Source organism: Eutrigla gurnardus (genome assembly GCF_963514095.1).
Source record: "Eutrigla gurnardus genome assembly, chromosome: 11".
Classification (NCBI taxonomy): Eukaryota; Metazoa; Chordata; class Actinopteri; order Perciformes; family Triglidae; genus Eutrigla; species Eutrigla gurnardus.
The window spans coordinates 6594114-6608821 of NC_139925.1; the positions used below are offsets into that span (position 1 = coordinate 6594114).

Here is a 14708-nt window from a genome sequence, read left to right on the forward strand (position 1 = left end):
TTCCCCCATAGACGTTGGCGAACGAAACCGATTCTAGGTCAGCACTTACGGAAAACACCGTACGGGGAGGCAGGAAGTCAGATGTGTCACCGCTACGGACAAACCTTTCAGATATAAAACAGCAGACGTACAGTTGGAAATATATTTTTTGGACTTTTTCCCAGCCCGCTTTGCCTACTAGCTAACGGCTTCCAGCGATGGATAAGCTTCGTCGTGTTTTAAGCGGCCAGGAGGAAAATGAAGAGTTGGGTCTGACTGATCAGGTAGCTAGTTTACTGTATTACAGTGTACGTTGCTAATGCTAACGTTTGTGTAACAGCAAACTAATCAAATGTAGTAAAACTACTTACGCTAGCTTCTTCTTTTGTCAGGGATTCAGCGTTAACTGTTCAGATACCTGCTGCTAACGTTAACGTGGTTTGTTCTTTATCAGTTTACGTCAGATAACGTACGTTAGCAGTGAAAATGTCAGTTGGCGCTAGCTTAATAGCCTTCCATAGAAGTTAGCTGCTATTACTGTTTCGATAACAATGTTTCCTTTCGGTGTATTTTTATTAGTTTATATTAAAGCCGGCTATTGTGTTATTCTGTCAGCTTTTAATAATTTGTATTGTTTGTTTATTTACACCTTTTTTTTCCACGCGTTCTCAATGAGGAGGAAATGGGGTAAGGTGCCAACTTGAACAATATGTTTTTTTTTTTTTTTTTTTTTTACAAGTACTTTTTTTTAAACCTGTTGCAAAGTTTAAAGTACACAATTAGTCTGCCACGTTTGCAATTCTGCATTTCTTTGCAGAGTCTGCTTTACAGTTTGCTACGGTGTCCCTGTGGGGTCACATGTGTAAATGGAGTTATTCATGTGACCTCAGATGGGCTTCTTAGATTACTTGGTATACTGAGTAATGCTCTGTGTCTGTTCATGTAAAAGCCTGTGCTGTGTGTGTTGATGTGTGTGTTTTTTTGGTATTTGACTGTTGCTGGGTGTTATCTGCTTGGCCCAAGCCAAAACCAGTAGAAAGCCCATGGGTCTTCCTGGGGGTCATTAGATGGGTCTTGTGACATCCTCCCATTGTTCTCACCAGGTCCTTGATGCCAGCACTCTCAGCTACAGCACCAGGGTCAAATGGTTTGTCATATGCTTCGCCGGAGGCATCCTGTGTTCATTACTCGTGAGTTTCTCTGCCTTTTAAATTACATTTGGAAAAAATAATGCAACGCAGAGCGTACGTTCCGAATTAATGCTGTTAGCAATGGCCCAAGTTATTTTTTCCTGTTCTGTGTTTGGCTCGTAGGCACCACGAGACTCAAGTTAACACGGCTCGGTTCAAATACTACCAAGTCAAATTTCCATTCCCTTGTAGATCAAAGTGATTTACACATGTTGCAGCTTTTAGCTACAGGCTTTTTGAATGACCTCACAGCCAAATCATACATGCAACACTTCAATAAAATGTTAGTTACTGCATCTTCTTGAAGACACACACTTGTATTCAATGGCGTCCTATAAACGTCACCCCTCCCATGGAGAAATGCCTAATCTGTGCGACTGTGAAGAAGACTGTCACAAGTCGTCTTCACCGACCCCTAAAGAGTGAACATGTCACTTACTTAAACAAAGCCTTGTGGTATCTGGCCAGTAGGGGGAGCCATCGTCTTTCAGTAAAAAAACACAGGACAGCTCATAGAAGTCCTTGCTTTCAATTTTTGTTCCAAGAAAAAACAACATAAGATGTAAGCCCTTTGATCTTTATTTAGCTCTGTGGCTTTTCCCCCTATATTTAAGTGTGGTGACATTATTCTGTGTAACTGACTGGGACTATTTTGCTGTTTCCTCAGGGTTCAGCACTGCTGTTTCTTCCGAATGGAATCAAGCTCTTCGCAGTCTTCTACACACTAGGGAACATCGCAGCCCTGTCCAGGTAAGAGTCTAGTCCCAACATTGATGGCAATTCCTTTTGATACTAGTACCGATCCGATACCATACATGTTGAATTAATAAGCCGTATGCCTCACGGTGTGGAAGTGACTGGGCATCATTCTTTCACATGTAAGAGAACATCAGGCTTGACTCAAACATTCTCATCTCTGTGAGAACATTTAATATGGTTATTTATTAAATAATGGTATCTGATATCAGATCGGCACACCGTCAACAACACCCAGCTGTCTGAGTCAGAATCTCTAGTCTTCAGTCCAACTCAATCTGGGAGGTCAGGCAGTTGTAATTGCTTGATCTATTTGTATGGCATTCTGCCAGGAATACAAGCAGCATCAGGTTCATATCCTCTGAAATTGATGACTAACAAACTCGTCTGTTAATGTCATCCTTGGCACAGCTACACGTTTTCTCTTCTAGACTGTTTATAAATAATCACTCTTATAAAGAAGACACATCAAGTGCTCTAACTGTGCACTCGTCACCTGTTGCTCAACGTTTTGACCACAGTGCACGAGGAACCATAGGATGTTGTCATTCTGATTGATTTGATATATGTGTATACAGTATATTTCTATGATAAACAGCGGTAACTACTTAACTAACTAGAGGATTATATCTGAAAGGATAATCTCCATTATTTAATCAGATTAGCATTGGTGTAAGTATACATTTCTAGTATTGCTGAATGAAACAGAAAACTGCCTTTGCAATCACACGGCACTAAATAAACCTAAACTTGAAATCAATTCATATAAAGGTGTGGTGATAAAGCTGTAGCCTGCAGATGCAACTTTGTTTGGGAGGCAGAGACTGCTAATTAAGTCACGTATAACACACATTAGGCCAGTTTGATCAGAGCAAGCACTAATTAAGTTTTGATTTAGCTGTGATCTCTATTATTATACACCATTCATTCTGCAGCCCTGGAGTTTAATTGTATATCGCTTGAAAGCCGGTAGGAAATTAAACGAGTTAAGAGACGATGATCAGTTGGATGATCCTGACGGTCTGTTTCGTTTTGCTATCCATCTCCAAGTAGATCCCACACCAGTGTTGGTTAACTTCTAATTACAGTGCTCTCACACTTCTAGTCACATCTAGTCTGTCTTTCTACATTATTCAAAGTGAGACTAAACCAAACTAGCAGCCGAGCACAAAGAAAGTCTCGTATCCTTATTGTTTAGAGTGTACTTTCTAAGTCATATTGGAATTTCATCTTCTATCCCTGGAAGTCAGCGACCGACTGGATTTTAGGACTTTATGGATTATTCAGTTTAGATAATCCGAGGTCTTAATCTAATCATGATGTCTTTAGCTTGTGAACCATTGATAATGGGATTCTTTTCAGACGGGGCGAGTCTCTACTTTCATGTATCGTATGTCCAGAAGGTTTAGATGCATCAAGGAACTGGGTCACCCGCTGCTTTCATACCCCAGGTGTCGACCCAAAGCAAGACAGTGTCATATTTTAAGGAGCTTAATGCAACTTTCATCTGTGTGTGACTTTGATTGCAAGCAGATTACACAGAGACCATAGGTTATTTCACAGAAGTGGAAGGTTATTTAAAAAATATATTAAAAAGACATTTTCATGAGGAGTCACATGCAAGTGTTGTAATAACTAAACAACATGCATACGCTTTTGTATTGTTTTTCGAGAAGAAATTAAAGTGTTTGGCGTTGAAAAAAAGTCACTTTAATATGATCAATTTAATTTGGTGCATATGTTTTATCACTGCAGGCTGGTTAAATGTGTCTTTTCTAACAACCACAAAGAATTTACCTTTAAATCAGACTTTCACTGACGACTTCCACCATTTTATCAGAGGTTAATTTAGATCCTGGAGACATTCAACCAAACAGCACCGGTTTCATATTAGTCATGGCGTCACAGTCATCCTGCTCCCTATTCAGCAGTAGCACCATGTGCGTGGTTGTCATTAGTGTCAGTCATGTTGAGCAGGTGATGAAAAGCTTCCGTCCCCGTCTGCAGGCCAATAAAACGAGCCTGCGTCAACAGCGAGTACTCTGATGTCTCATCTAACAGATGTGATGCTCCACAGACTCTACCCACTCAGCTCGGTGCAGAGCTCCGTGCCTCGTCAGCGGGGAAAGCCTTTGTCTCGTTACATTTACTGACGTCACGCATGCATCATGTAGGAGGTTTTAAATGTGTCATGGCGGCGCTGGGCATGAAATATTCAGCCCCTAATACTTGCAGTGTAAAAGTAGTACACATTCGATTGTGACGGCAACACAATTCTGATGTCACCTTGAAGAGATTTTTTTCTGAAATACACCCATAAAATGTATACAGAGATATTAATTTCTGAAAAAGTGCAATTAATTTCTTTCCTTTTTGTTCCTCTCAAGTACCTGCTTCCTAATGGGACCACTCAAACAGCTGAAGCGCATGTTTGAGCCAAAAAGACTGATAGCCACCATTGTTATGCTGGTAAATATCACAAGTTTTACTTTTGCTTTGGACCACAGAAGCTTCACTGGAGCTTCCTGTTTTATCTGACTGTATTTTAAGGTAGTCCATACCCTGTTATGATAGATGTTAGATGCCATTCTCTCCTTGACAAAGTGCAGAATGCATTTACATTGTGTTTTCTTTCACCAACAAGAGGGAATTAAAGCTATGCAGCCGCCTGACTGGATTAGAAGGCCAGGTTCAATTAGAAATCTGACTGCCTGGATAAAGTAACTTATCATGACAACACATTTATCTTTACACTATGATGTTTTCTAGTGTTTTTAGTGGCTTTTTTTGTTTGTAATTGTTGTTAGAATTTAACATTCTCTGTCAAATCCTGTAAGAAAGTGTCGGATGGCAAAAGAAGATAACCATTCCTCTCTTCCTCACCAGCTCTGCCTCGTCTTAACACTTTGTGCAGTGTTTTGGGTAAGTCATTAATACGTCGTCTTTATTGTTTTAGTGCGTTGTTTTCAACTATTAGATTAACAATTTCATGTTTTCCTTGACAGTGGCATAAAAGGGGACTTGCCATCATCTTCTGTATTCTGCAGTTTTTGGCCATGACGTGGTAAGTGTCACCAGCCACCTCTCTCACTGTTGGCGATTCATTTACTCATCACTCACACTTACTACGTTCAGGCAGTCTTTCAGCGATGGAGAACTCTTATGATAGTATGGTGCACATAGAAGGATCCACATTGGGTTGCCCTAGTTCCCCCTGGCAGTGTGCTTGGCATACTTGTTGAGTCATGTGGTAAGAAGACTGGTAGGTAGGCTGCCAGGCATCGTGGTACAGTAGGTCAGTATATTTCTGGCATGTAGAGGAAGACATCGTGCCAGGATCAGTGTGGATGTACTTAGAGACGTGAAGCCAGACAGGTGTCCAATTTCCAAGTGAAATGGGCCAGTGGGAATATATGTCACCCACGGGTCCTTAATTAGTTTGAGAAGTTTAAAAAAAATAAAGACCTAAACTATTATTTCTTTTGTTATTAAACTTTTTATTTAAAGAAAAACAAGTTATACATGTTGCTCTTACGGATGTATACATGCCATTAATCAAGAAAGAAAAATTCACATCATTACAAAAACAGCCACACTCTCCCCATCACAGTACTTCCAAAAATAAGAAGCGGTAGTGATAATTACAAAAAGACCTAGACTATTTTAATATCCTCCACTTTTTGTATTGAAGGTTTAGTATTTAAAGCAATGTTAGCACTTAGTTTCTACGTCACAAGATTGATTCACAAGATTTTATTGTTTTATATTTTTTAACGTTCACTTTTGTCTGCCTCTCAATGTGCGAGAATTTGGTGGGTTTTTCTCAGTTTTATAACACTGTTAACTGTTTTCTATGATTTTTTTTTAAAGGCTTAACAATCAATAACTTGAATGTAAACATAGATAATATAACTATGTGCAGTCGTTCATACTAGTTTTAAATGTGACCGATATCTCTTGAACAGAGAGATCAGCTGGTTTGGTCGGCTCCATTATGGTGGTGAATAATAAAACCAGTGAGTGATGTGTGTGTGGGCATGTCGGTGCTTGTATGTTCAGTAATTTGAACATATTTGCACAGCTTTAACAAAAGTCTTCCAGTGTGTGTGTGTGTGTGAGTGTGCATGGAAACCCAACACCCCCCCCAGTAACTCAGGAGGAAGGGAACGGACCTTTTCATTGGATCACTGGGCAGGACTGTGTCAGCCTCATAACTACACGGCTTTTGCACCTACATGTTGTACATTCACTTCCGCTTCTGCCTGCGTTCTCAGAGGTGTCACCATGGTAACCACAAGTCACACATCTCAAGCTCATTCTTAACAGACCGGAGGGGAGGGGAGGGGAGGGGGGCATAGTCCACACCCACGCAGGCACTCAGACGTCTGTGTGAAGGCGGTTCTGTAATATGAAGTCGCCACAGTCCACACACACAGCGGAGGGCGAAGTCCAAGCCTCCAGGCTGAGATCTGGGAAGTGACCATATGACACTCAAGCACTGCTGACTCAGTATGCAGCAAGGCAGGCAGTACTAAGTTTGTGAAAACCAGCATGGATAGGTTTTACTGAACTTATGTGTTGAGTTTAAAAATGTACATGAATTATTGCAGCTCTGCCTAACCCCACAAATGAGGATTTCCTGCTGACTGGTGGTCAGATCAGATGGCAGTCATGCTCAGGCTTAGTCTGTAGTTAATCATCCAACCGCTGTAGATTCCTCACATATTTTAAATATATTTGATGTTTGATTTTTTTTTCTTTCTTTCTTCCTTTAGTGCTGAACTTGAGCTGTAATCCTCTCCAGTACGGGGTTTCGTGTTTGTGTTGTAGTCTGTGTCGGCCACAAATCTGTCTGGATCATTAGTGCAAAGATTACAGTGAATCCAATTCATTCACAATCACGTTTGGTTAAGCCTCTTGCTGAGCGATATCAAACACCCCTCAGTCCAGTGATTACTGCCCGATGGAGCATTTGAATGCGGGTTTTACATTTTGCTGTGTTGCTCATCGGAAAAGCAATTATTATGCTGCTAATAGTCCCTAAATCTACTTTAGATCCTGCATTCTCTTGGTGTTTTTTTTTAAAGTATGTTTAATCTACATGACTAGCGTTATTAAAACATGTTGGAACAGTAAAGATCCAGGTAATTTCAATGATACTAAATACATGTTGAATAACAGGAAATGTGTGTATTTCACTTATGGTGACGTACAAACAAACTCCAAACATTCATCACATAATATACGGAATAAATACTAATGGTAATGCATTTTAAGAATATCTTTCTTCAGCTTGTGTTTAGTTTGACATGCTCATTCTCATAATATGAACATTTAATAATAATGTCACCTCATCCTGACTTTGTTTGTATTTTCCTGTTTCAGGTACAGCATCTCTTACATTCCATTTGCCAGGTAAGACATTATGAGTTATATGATTTATCTGCAGTGAACTGAAGGTCATTTAAATGACCATTTATATCAACAACACCCTGACTGCAAAGGACACAAAGATTCTGCTGCAGAAAACAAACTGGGAGAGATTACTGTGTGTGAGCCGTCAATGAAAAACATGTTTTGATATACCTCTAAACACTGTTTGCCTCCACCATATGGCTGTAATCCCCTCTCTCTCTCTCACACACACACACACACACACACACACACACACACACACACACACACACACACACACACACACACACACACACACACACACACACACACACACTTACGACTAGGGTCAAGCAAATGGCAGCTTGTTGTTTCACACACTGCTTCAGCCCCGTGATGCTATTTGCTTAGTATCTAAATGAAATCATTCCTCGTGGAGTAATTCCCTTTCAGCCCGATTTACCAAAACATTTCTCCTCCAAACGGAGCGTTTATGTTCATTGTGATGGGTTTATGTTAAGCTCTATAGGGTTAAAGCACGATGTAACATTTTGATTAGCTCAAGGCCCATAAGAGGGGAGGACAACAATCTCTTTCACACTTACGCCCTGGCTTTGTCTTTATTGTATAAATACGCAATACAGAGCTTAACGGCCTTGAAATCTTACAGCAATTTGATTTTATGATATCTTCAGAGTACACCACACTAAAGAATTTTAATTGAAAGATAATACTCCCCTGTACTCGGATGTTCACTTCTCGGATTGTGCCATATGCCGCGGCTGTCCCCAAGCCAAGCACAAGGTGTGATGTTTTGTCAGTCCAGCTGTAATCAGGGTTATGTCTTGGTGAGAGCCCCCCCCCACCACCCACCCACTCCCCCAACTAAGTGCCTTGTGCATTTGGGCGACCCTATAATCCAGGCTGACAGCTGAGAGACGTCCCATAACCACCCAGAGTTCCCCCTCCCCCAACCCAAATGCTAAAAACAATACAAAGCTGGGACAAAGACCTTTTTCCATGCCGCCCCTCCAAAAAAACAAATTCCTGTAGAGAATAAAGTTGGCTGCTAGATTTTGGGCTGACTCCTGAAACACATTTATTTGTTCCTCCTTTTGTTGTTATATTTTGTACATTTTTTTTGTTTTGTTGAGACGTTGTTGTGCTCTCCCCTTAAGCTTCTTACTTTAATCCATTTTTCATTTAATTTATTGTTTTCCACGTTGTTACAACGAAGCATATTTTGATCACAACCCTCCATCCCTCTGAGTGAAGCATTAAAAAGCATTAGACTGCCATCTCTCCCTACTCTGGTCTGTGGTCAAACACCACATGGCCAACGGACCTGATCCTTTAATGTGTTTTACCTTGTTGCCTATTTAAGACCTCTCACGCCGAGATGCTGAAACCTGCTGCATGTGCACTTCTAACACTGTAGTAATGCTGCTGATGCTCTGATTTTTGAAATGGGGGGGAATCCCTGAGACTGATCAGTTATTCAGGCAGCCTCAATTCTATAAAAATAAACCTATTGGAGGGAGAACACGAGGATTCTGGTGTTGAATTTTATTTGATTTTTTATACATAAGAGGGCCGAACCAGAGCATTTGTAGGAGCTAGTCTCCCGCCGGTCCAGCATCCTCCCCTCCTCCCCCTCACGGTGCTTCTGATCCTCCCTTCTCCCTTTAACCTTGACTGGTTTCACACCTCCTCCACTGAAATTTGACTGTGGCTGGATGCGAAGTCTGCATAGCAACACGCCGGTGGCGAGAGCGGAAACGGTGCGAGGGGGGAAAAACGGAGCAGGCGTACGACGAGCTGTGGTAACCATGGCGATCGCTCGTATTGCATCATCCCTCAACACAGAGTACCTGGAGGAAGGGAGCCCCCATCACTCTCGCCATGTGGTGCTTCCCCGCCAAAACACACTCACTTATTCATGACGAGCCCCACCCAGATCACCGCGACAAAGGGTGGAAGTGCTTTTTTTGTCGCTTCTAATTTTGTACACATGAACAAATTTTGGCTTCACTTAATTTATTTAGAACAAGCAGCTCAAGCAACATTCCGTCATCCCTTTTCTCCTATTTCTTGTCTTTATTGATTATAACGATGGCTGTTATTAAAGGAGTCATCACCCGGAAATCGCAATTTCTCTTGTTAAAACATGCATATCTGTGTTTGACCTCAGTTGAAACTTGCCTGAAAGGCTGGAGTTTGAAAGTGGCGCCGTTTTTTCGCTTCTGCTCTTTTTCCGAACAGGAATAGCACACAAGGGTGTGCATTCCTAAAGCACGAGATTTTGATTCTGCGCCTTCGGTGACGTCACCGTGGCGGCTACTTGCATAAGCCCACCCCTCTTTCACCACCCAACCCCGCCCCGTCCGCTACCTGAAATCGCCGAAGCGCCGCCATTATGTTTTGGAGTCTGCATGCAGGCAAGCCCCCCCGGCTCTGTCCTTCCTGCGGCGAATCAACGCGCGCCTCATTACATATTATACAATGCACATCCGGACCAGTCAAAACCTCGCGCGTAATCTCGCGTGATAAAATCGCGGTACGAAAAAGGGTCAGAACAAGCTCAATGTTTGATTAAAATTTTTTTTTTTTTTTCTAATAAGTTTTACGAATTGATCCAAAGCGATCCAAGGGGGGCTGGATACGTATAAAACCAGGTGATGACTCCTTTAAGACATTGTTTCTGTTTTTTTTTCTACAGGGACGCTGTGATGAAATGCTTCACAACATGTGTGAGTTAGGACTCCTCAGTCCAGGATTAGGACTGGTCCTAATACTCAGACCGTAAGAACGGTGGCTCTGTAAAATATGCATCTATGTTGTTTATACACTATATCTCCAGATTTTTACCATGGCTTGTTTTGAACTGTGAATCCTTGCTTTTTTAAAGAATAGCTGAAGGTCTATAATCAGATTATAACATCTTTTGCTTTTGATGTGAGAGAAATGAAGTGCCTATAATGCTTAATATATTTAAAGATATTTTCTGAGGATTTTATTAAAGAGTGAAATCATTTTGACTTTACTATAATTGACAATACATGTGCCTTTAATAATATATAAATACATATATATAATAAATAAATAAACTAACATTGCGAGGCACTGATGTAAAATGAGGCTCTCAGATGTTGTTCCATGTTTATATATGATTATTTTCTCTTAGGCAGTTGAGGCACTGCTTCACTGATGATGCACTGGAATATATGATGATGATATCCTCAGCTCTTTTGACGTTTTTTTTTTTCTATCTGAAGAGATTAAAAAAGCAGCCCCTGTCTAGTCTGTTCGTCTGTCTGTATTTGAACACACCTGCCCCCCCTTAGCTTATCAAATTACATTCAAATTGCTTCTCCTCTTTCAAGTTGATTTCCTGCCAGATGTAGCAATGAGCCCATTAATTACGCCTTCCTGAGCATCGTGATTTTCATGTGACCTAATAACCCAGAAATAGTTTGCATCTAGGTCCCTATATTGCTTCGGCATGATGGCGTAGCCTTTGAGGATGTGGTTGTCATGACAACCTCCTCTGGAAGATTCACAACCTGAGCCTTCCCCCCATGTGTGGTGCAGATGTTCACATTATCCTGATGAGGAGGTGTGCTTTTTTTTTTTGTATTTTGCAGAATGGCTTGGCTCGGCAGTCAGTCATGGATCTCTTCTCAGATTCTGACAAAAAAATATATATTTTTAAACCGTTTATGCCGTCAATCGCCACACAGAAAATCCCAGAGCACCCTGTTTCCCTATGTATTAGCTGTAGGATTTGCTCAAGGTTTAACGAGCATACCTCCAGGTTTTCTCTTGCTTGATGCGATTAAATAATAGCATTTCACTTCCTGTTGTGCAGCCCCCACATAGTTTCATTAGACGTTGTATAACCTGACGTGTCGGCGGTGGATTAGCATGGACGGAAAATCTCCCCTCAATACTACTTGTTCAACCAACTCAGCAGAGACCCAGCAAATCCTTGAGCAATTAATCTTGGGGATAAAATAATTCTGTTGAGTGAAGGGAGCGTGGTTGTTTTTGTGATCGGTTTTCTTTGCCCGCTATTTTTGGATTAGCGCTAAATTTGGGGACGAAGGGGGGAAGTACCCTGACCCCGGTAATCTGTTAGTCTTCCAACTGTTTCCTTTTTATTACATCTAATCCATTGTTATGTCAGAGGGGAGAGGGATCCCACGCCACAGCAACCGCAGAAATTTAACAAGTCTGTGTCCTCTTCAGCTTAATGCTCATCTTGTAAAAATGAATAAATAACTCTGTGCCTTTTCTTTTTATTCCAAGAGTGAGTCACTTGGCCGTTGGCCTAAATTGATTTTTACTTTTGCTGAAAAATCGAAAAAACAGTAACACTACTCAAATATCACCGTGTATGAATGAACCACCGCAGGTTACACACATTAAAATTCATGTGTACGATAATGCAAGTGATTTCTTTTACTTAAATCCCTCATATTGATATGGTAATCACCAGATCTACTGAATAATCGATGGCATAATGTGGTGTAAAAAAAAACTGTAAAATCTCAACATCCTCAGGCAATATCAAATAAACGCTGTAAAAACTATGGATTTTGGAAGGAAGCATTGATTTTTGTCTTACACTCTACACCAAAATCACGTTGAATCAATTGTGTAACTGCGTGAAAGTGCAGATAACAGCAAGAATGGAAGAGAAATCAATACCGTGGACTATTTGTGTATTCCTCTGGATGCTTTTCATCGGCCGCGTGGCTGAAAGAACAACAAAAGGCCGCCTATATACATCAGTTAATTGATATTCGAGACTATATTGACTGACTGGAGGATGGTGCCAGTGACATGTTTTGTTAGTTCAAGGACAGACGGGGTTATCTCACAGCGACAGGGACTCAGACGGTGGAAGGTGGGATGTTCACAGCGACAGGGACTACTTTATCTCAAGAATGTGAGCTGGAGATCCGAACATGTTTCAATGTTGAGGTACACATTATTAATAGGCAAATATTAGTACATAAAATGTTTGATTTCAAATGAATTCACTTCATTTATTTCTTTAAAATATGACTTTCTTCTTTGAAGATGATTCATATTTTCAGGCTAACAATTTGAGTAATTGAGAAATGTAAGAGATGAGGGGAGGGGGGGGGGGGGGGGGGGTAGGATGTCTCTCATCGGTTTCAGGAAGTGATTAGAAATTATAGGATGACATCACCACAGCTTCTCCCCCCCCTCCCTGGCTTTGTTTGGTGCTACCCCTGGCCACGCCTTCCTGCCAGCTCCGCCATAAAGCAGCCGGGCCGTGTGTGCACCAGTTGAACTCCGGTCCGTGTACACACACACACACGCACACGCACTACAGGTACCACCGCCACGGCCAGCCCTCCACCTCGCTGTTCGATAATGCCCGCGGAGCGCCGCTCGCCGCTTTGCGCACGGCTTCCTCACCATCTGCACTTTGGACATTTGCACGTTTTTGTATCCTGATCACTTCCAGACACACACACACACACACACACACACACACACACACACACACACACACACGCACAAAAATGCCTTTTCCGCCCATCAGCCTCCACCAGCGCATCTCTTCTCCGGGCAGGGATCTATTCGGGAAAAAGAAAGCCAACGGAGTGCCTCCTCACACCGAGCTCACCAGCATGTCCGGCGGAGAGAAGGGGGGCTCCGATAAGGACAAGGCGAAGCAGAAGCAGTCCTCTTCTTGGACGTCGGCGAATCTAAGGAATCTGGGGCGGAAGGCTCTGCAAGAAAAGAGTAAAAGCCCCGTTCAGAAGGCAGGTGCCGGCCAGGAGACCCAGGAAAAGAGCTCCTGGCTCTCGGTACCCAAACCTCAGGACCCCTCCGAAAGAGTGAGGCGCTCCAGCTCCATGGACTCCGCCAGGCACTTCCACGGCAAGGAGGAAGGCAAGAAGGAGATCCAGTTCACCCTCAGTCTCACCCCCGAAGCCATCCTCGTCATCCAGAAACGCAACCTGGAGAAGCAAATGATGGCGAAGCAGCAGAAGTGTTGCGCGTCCGCGGACTTCCGCCACAGGCGCGTCTTCCCGTCCAAAAAGACGCACGGAGCGCCGAAGGGCTGCGCGCCGGCCCCCAAAGCGGAGAGCGCCGAGCAGGACATCACCGCCATCGTGAAGATATCCCTCCTCAACGACCAGTACAAGTACGACGACGTGGAGTACGAGGACGAGGACGGGGACGTGGACGAGACCGTCGTGAGGAAATGCAAAGAGTGGCTGAAGGGGGTCGAGAACGCCGCCGCTTTGGGGAAAGTCGACAAACTTTCTGCACTCCCGCACCTTAAAGGCTGCTGACACCTGACTTTTGGATCGTTTTTGTGTGTGTTTTTTTTAAACTGCAAACTGGAGAGATGATGGACTCAAAACGCGTGCACCGACTTAGGCCTGCCACATCTTACATCTGACTCTTGTAAACTAGACCAGGAGGGGAACATCCACTCCAGAGGAATGTCGTTTTGTTTAGGAGTTTATTTAGTAAAATCACAAAAATGAAGAAAAGGACATTTGCCATTTAAAAAAAGCAGGTTTTTGAAGCTTAATTGCAGCCAACAGTGCTTCTTATGGTTCACAGGGACGTTGTAATGCCTGTCCGATGTATTGTTACAGTTTTGAACTGAAAACCTTAATATTGTCGTCCTTTGCACATGTTTTTTGGTTTCCAGTGGGGGCGTCTGAGGATTGTCAGAAGGCTATTTTTTTTGCGTAAAGGGACGCGAAACCGTTCCTTTGTGTTGGAGAACAATAAGCTGTCAACAACAGGGTTTTTATACGCGCCTGCCTCTGGAGCCAAACTGGACTCTTTATGTTTCCTCTAATAAGAGGGTTATATCCTTTGTAGGGATCTTATCAGCGATGTACAGTATTTAATATTTACTAAATATTTGTACTGTCAAACGTTTTTTCTGAACTGATGATTTTATGCCATTTCAAGTAAAAAAAAATGTGTTTTTTTTAAATCAACACAAGTGTCTCTGAGCCTTTTGAAAGCTGTGTTCTTGAGTCATTCTGTTACATGATGCTGATTCCCAGTCATTTAGATTTCTTCTACGATTCCGGCCAGTTTCCCAGACTGTATTTTAAAGGCTCCTTTTGTTGCCACATAGTTTACCTGAGGCCATTCGGGCATTAGAGTTCTAAGCTTCTTAGATTTCCTGTTAAGCAGGGTTGATCAGTGTACTGTGGGGCCCAGGTGCATGATCCCCTCAGGAAATTACCTCCAGTCGGCCCTACTTTTGTTACATCGAAATCAAACCACGCATGCAATCACTGTAGGTGAAATGGTGCCAAATGACTTTGGAGACATCTTCATGCAAAGTGCTCCGCGGCGATGGCATTCCCAGTTTGA

At 42.4% G+C, this 14708-nt stretch overlaps 2 protein-coding genes across 2 annotated transcripts; both read left to right on the top strand.

The window, feature by feature from the left end:
* The first annotated feature begins 42 nt into the window (after positions 1 to 42).
* Positions 43 to 11614, top strand: sft2d1 (SFT2 domain containing 1). Its single transcript, XM_084021798.1, has 8 exons — positions 43 to 263; positions 1083 to 1169; positions 1837 to 1919; positions 4313 to 4394; positions 4812 to 4847; positions 4931 to 4989; positions 7311 to 7340; positions 10039 to 11614. Exons 1-8 carry the CDS (start codon positions 198 to 200, stop codon positions 10076 to 10078), a joined length of 483 nt encoding a protein of 160 aa, XP_083877924.1. The 5' UTR covers positions 43 to 197; the 3' UTR covers positions 10079 to 11614.
* A 1047-nt stretch (positions 11615 to 12661) lies between these two features.
* Positions 12662 to 14289, top strand: prr18 (proline rich 18). The gene has a single exon (XM_084021391.1). It carries the CDS (start codon positions 12878 to 12880, stop codon positions 13655 to 13657), a length of 780 nt encoding a protein of 259 aa, XP_083877517.1. The 5' UTR covers positions 12662 to 12877; the 3' UTR covers positions 13658 to 14289.
* The last annotated feature ends 419 nt before the right edge of the window (positions 14290 to 14708 follow it).

Excerpts from the sequence above, each read along its gene's own strand:
- sft2d1 (XM_084021798.1), top strand. The coding sequence starts at position 198 with ATGGATAAGCTTCGTCGTGTTTTAAGCGGCCAGGAGGAAAATGAAGAG. Across the intron at positions 264-1,082 it reads AGTTGGGTCTGACTGATCAG|GTCCTTGATGCCAGCACTCT; the intron begins GTAGCTAGTTTA and ends TGTTCTCACCAG. Across the intron at positions 1,920-4,312 it reads AACATCGCAGCCCTGTCCAG|TACCTGCTTCCTAATGGGAC; the intron begins GTAAGAGTCTAG and ends GTTCCTCTCAAG.
- prr18 (XM_084021391.1), top strand. The coding sequence starts at position 12,878 with ATGCCTTTTCCGCCCATCAGCCTCCACCAGCGCATCTCTTCTCCGGGC.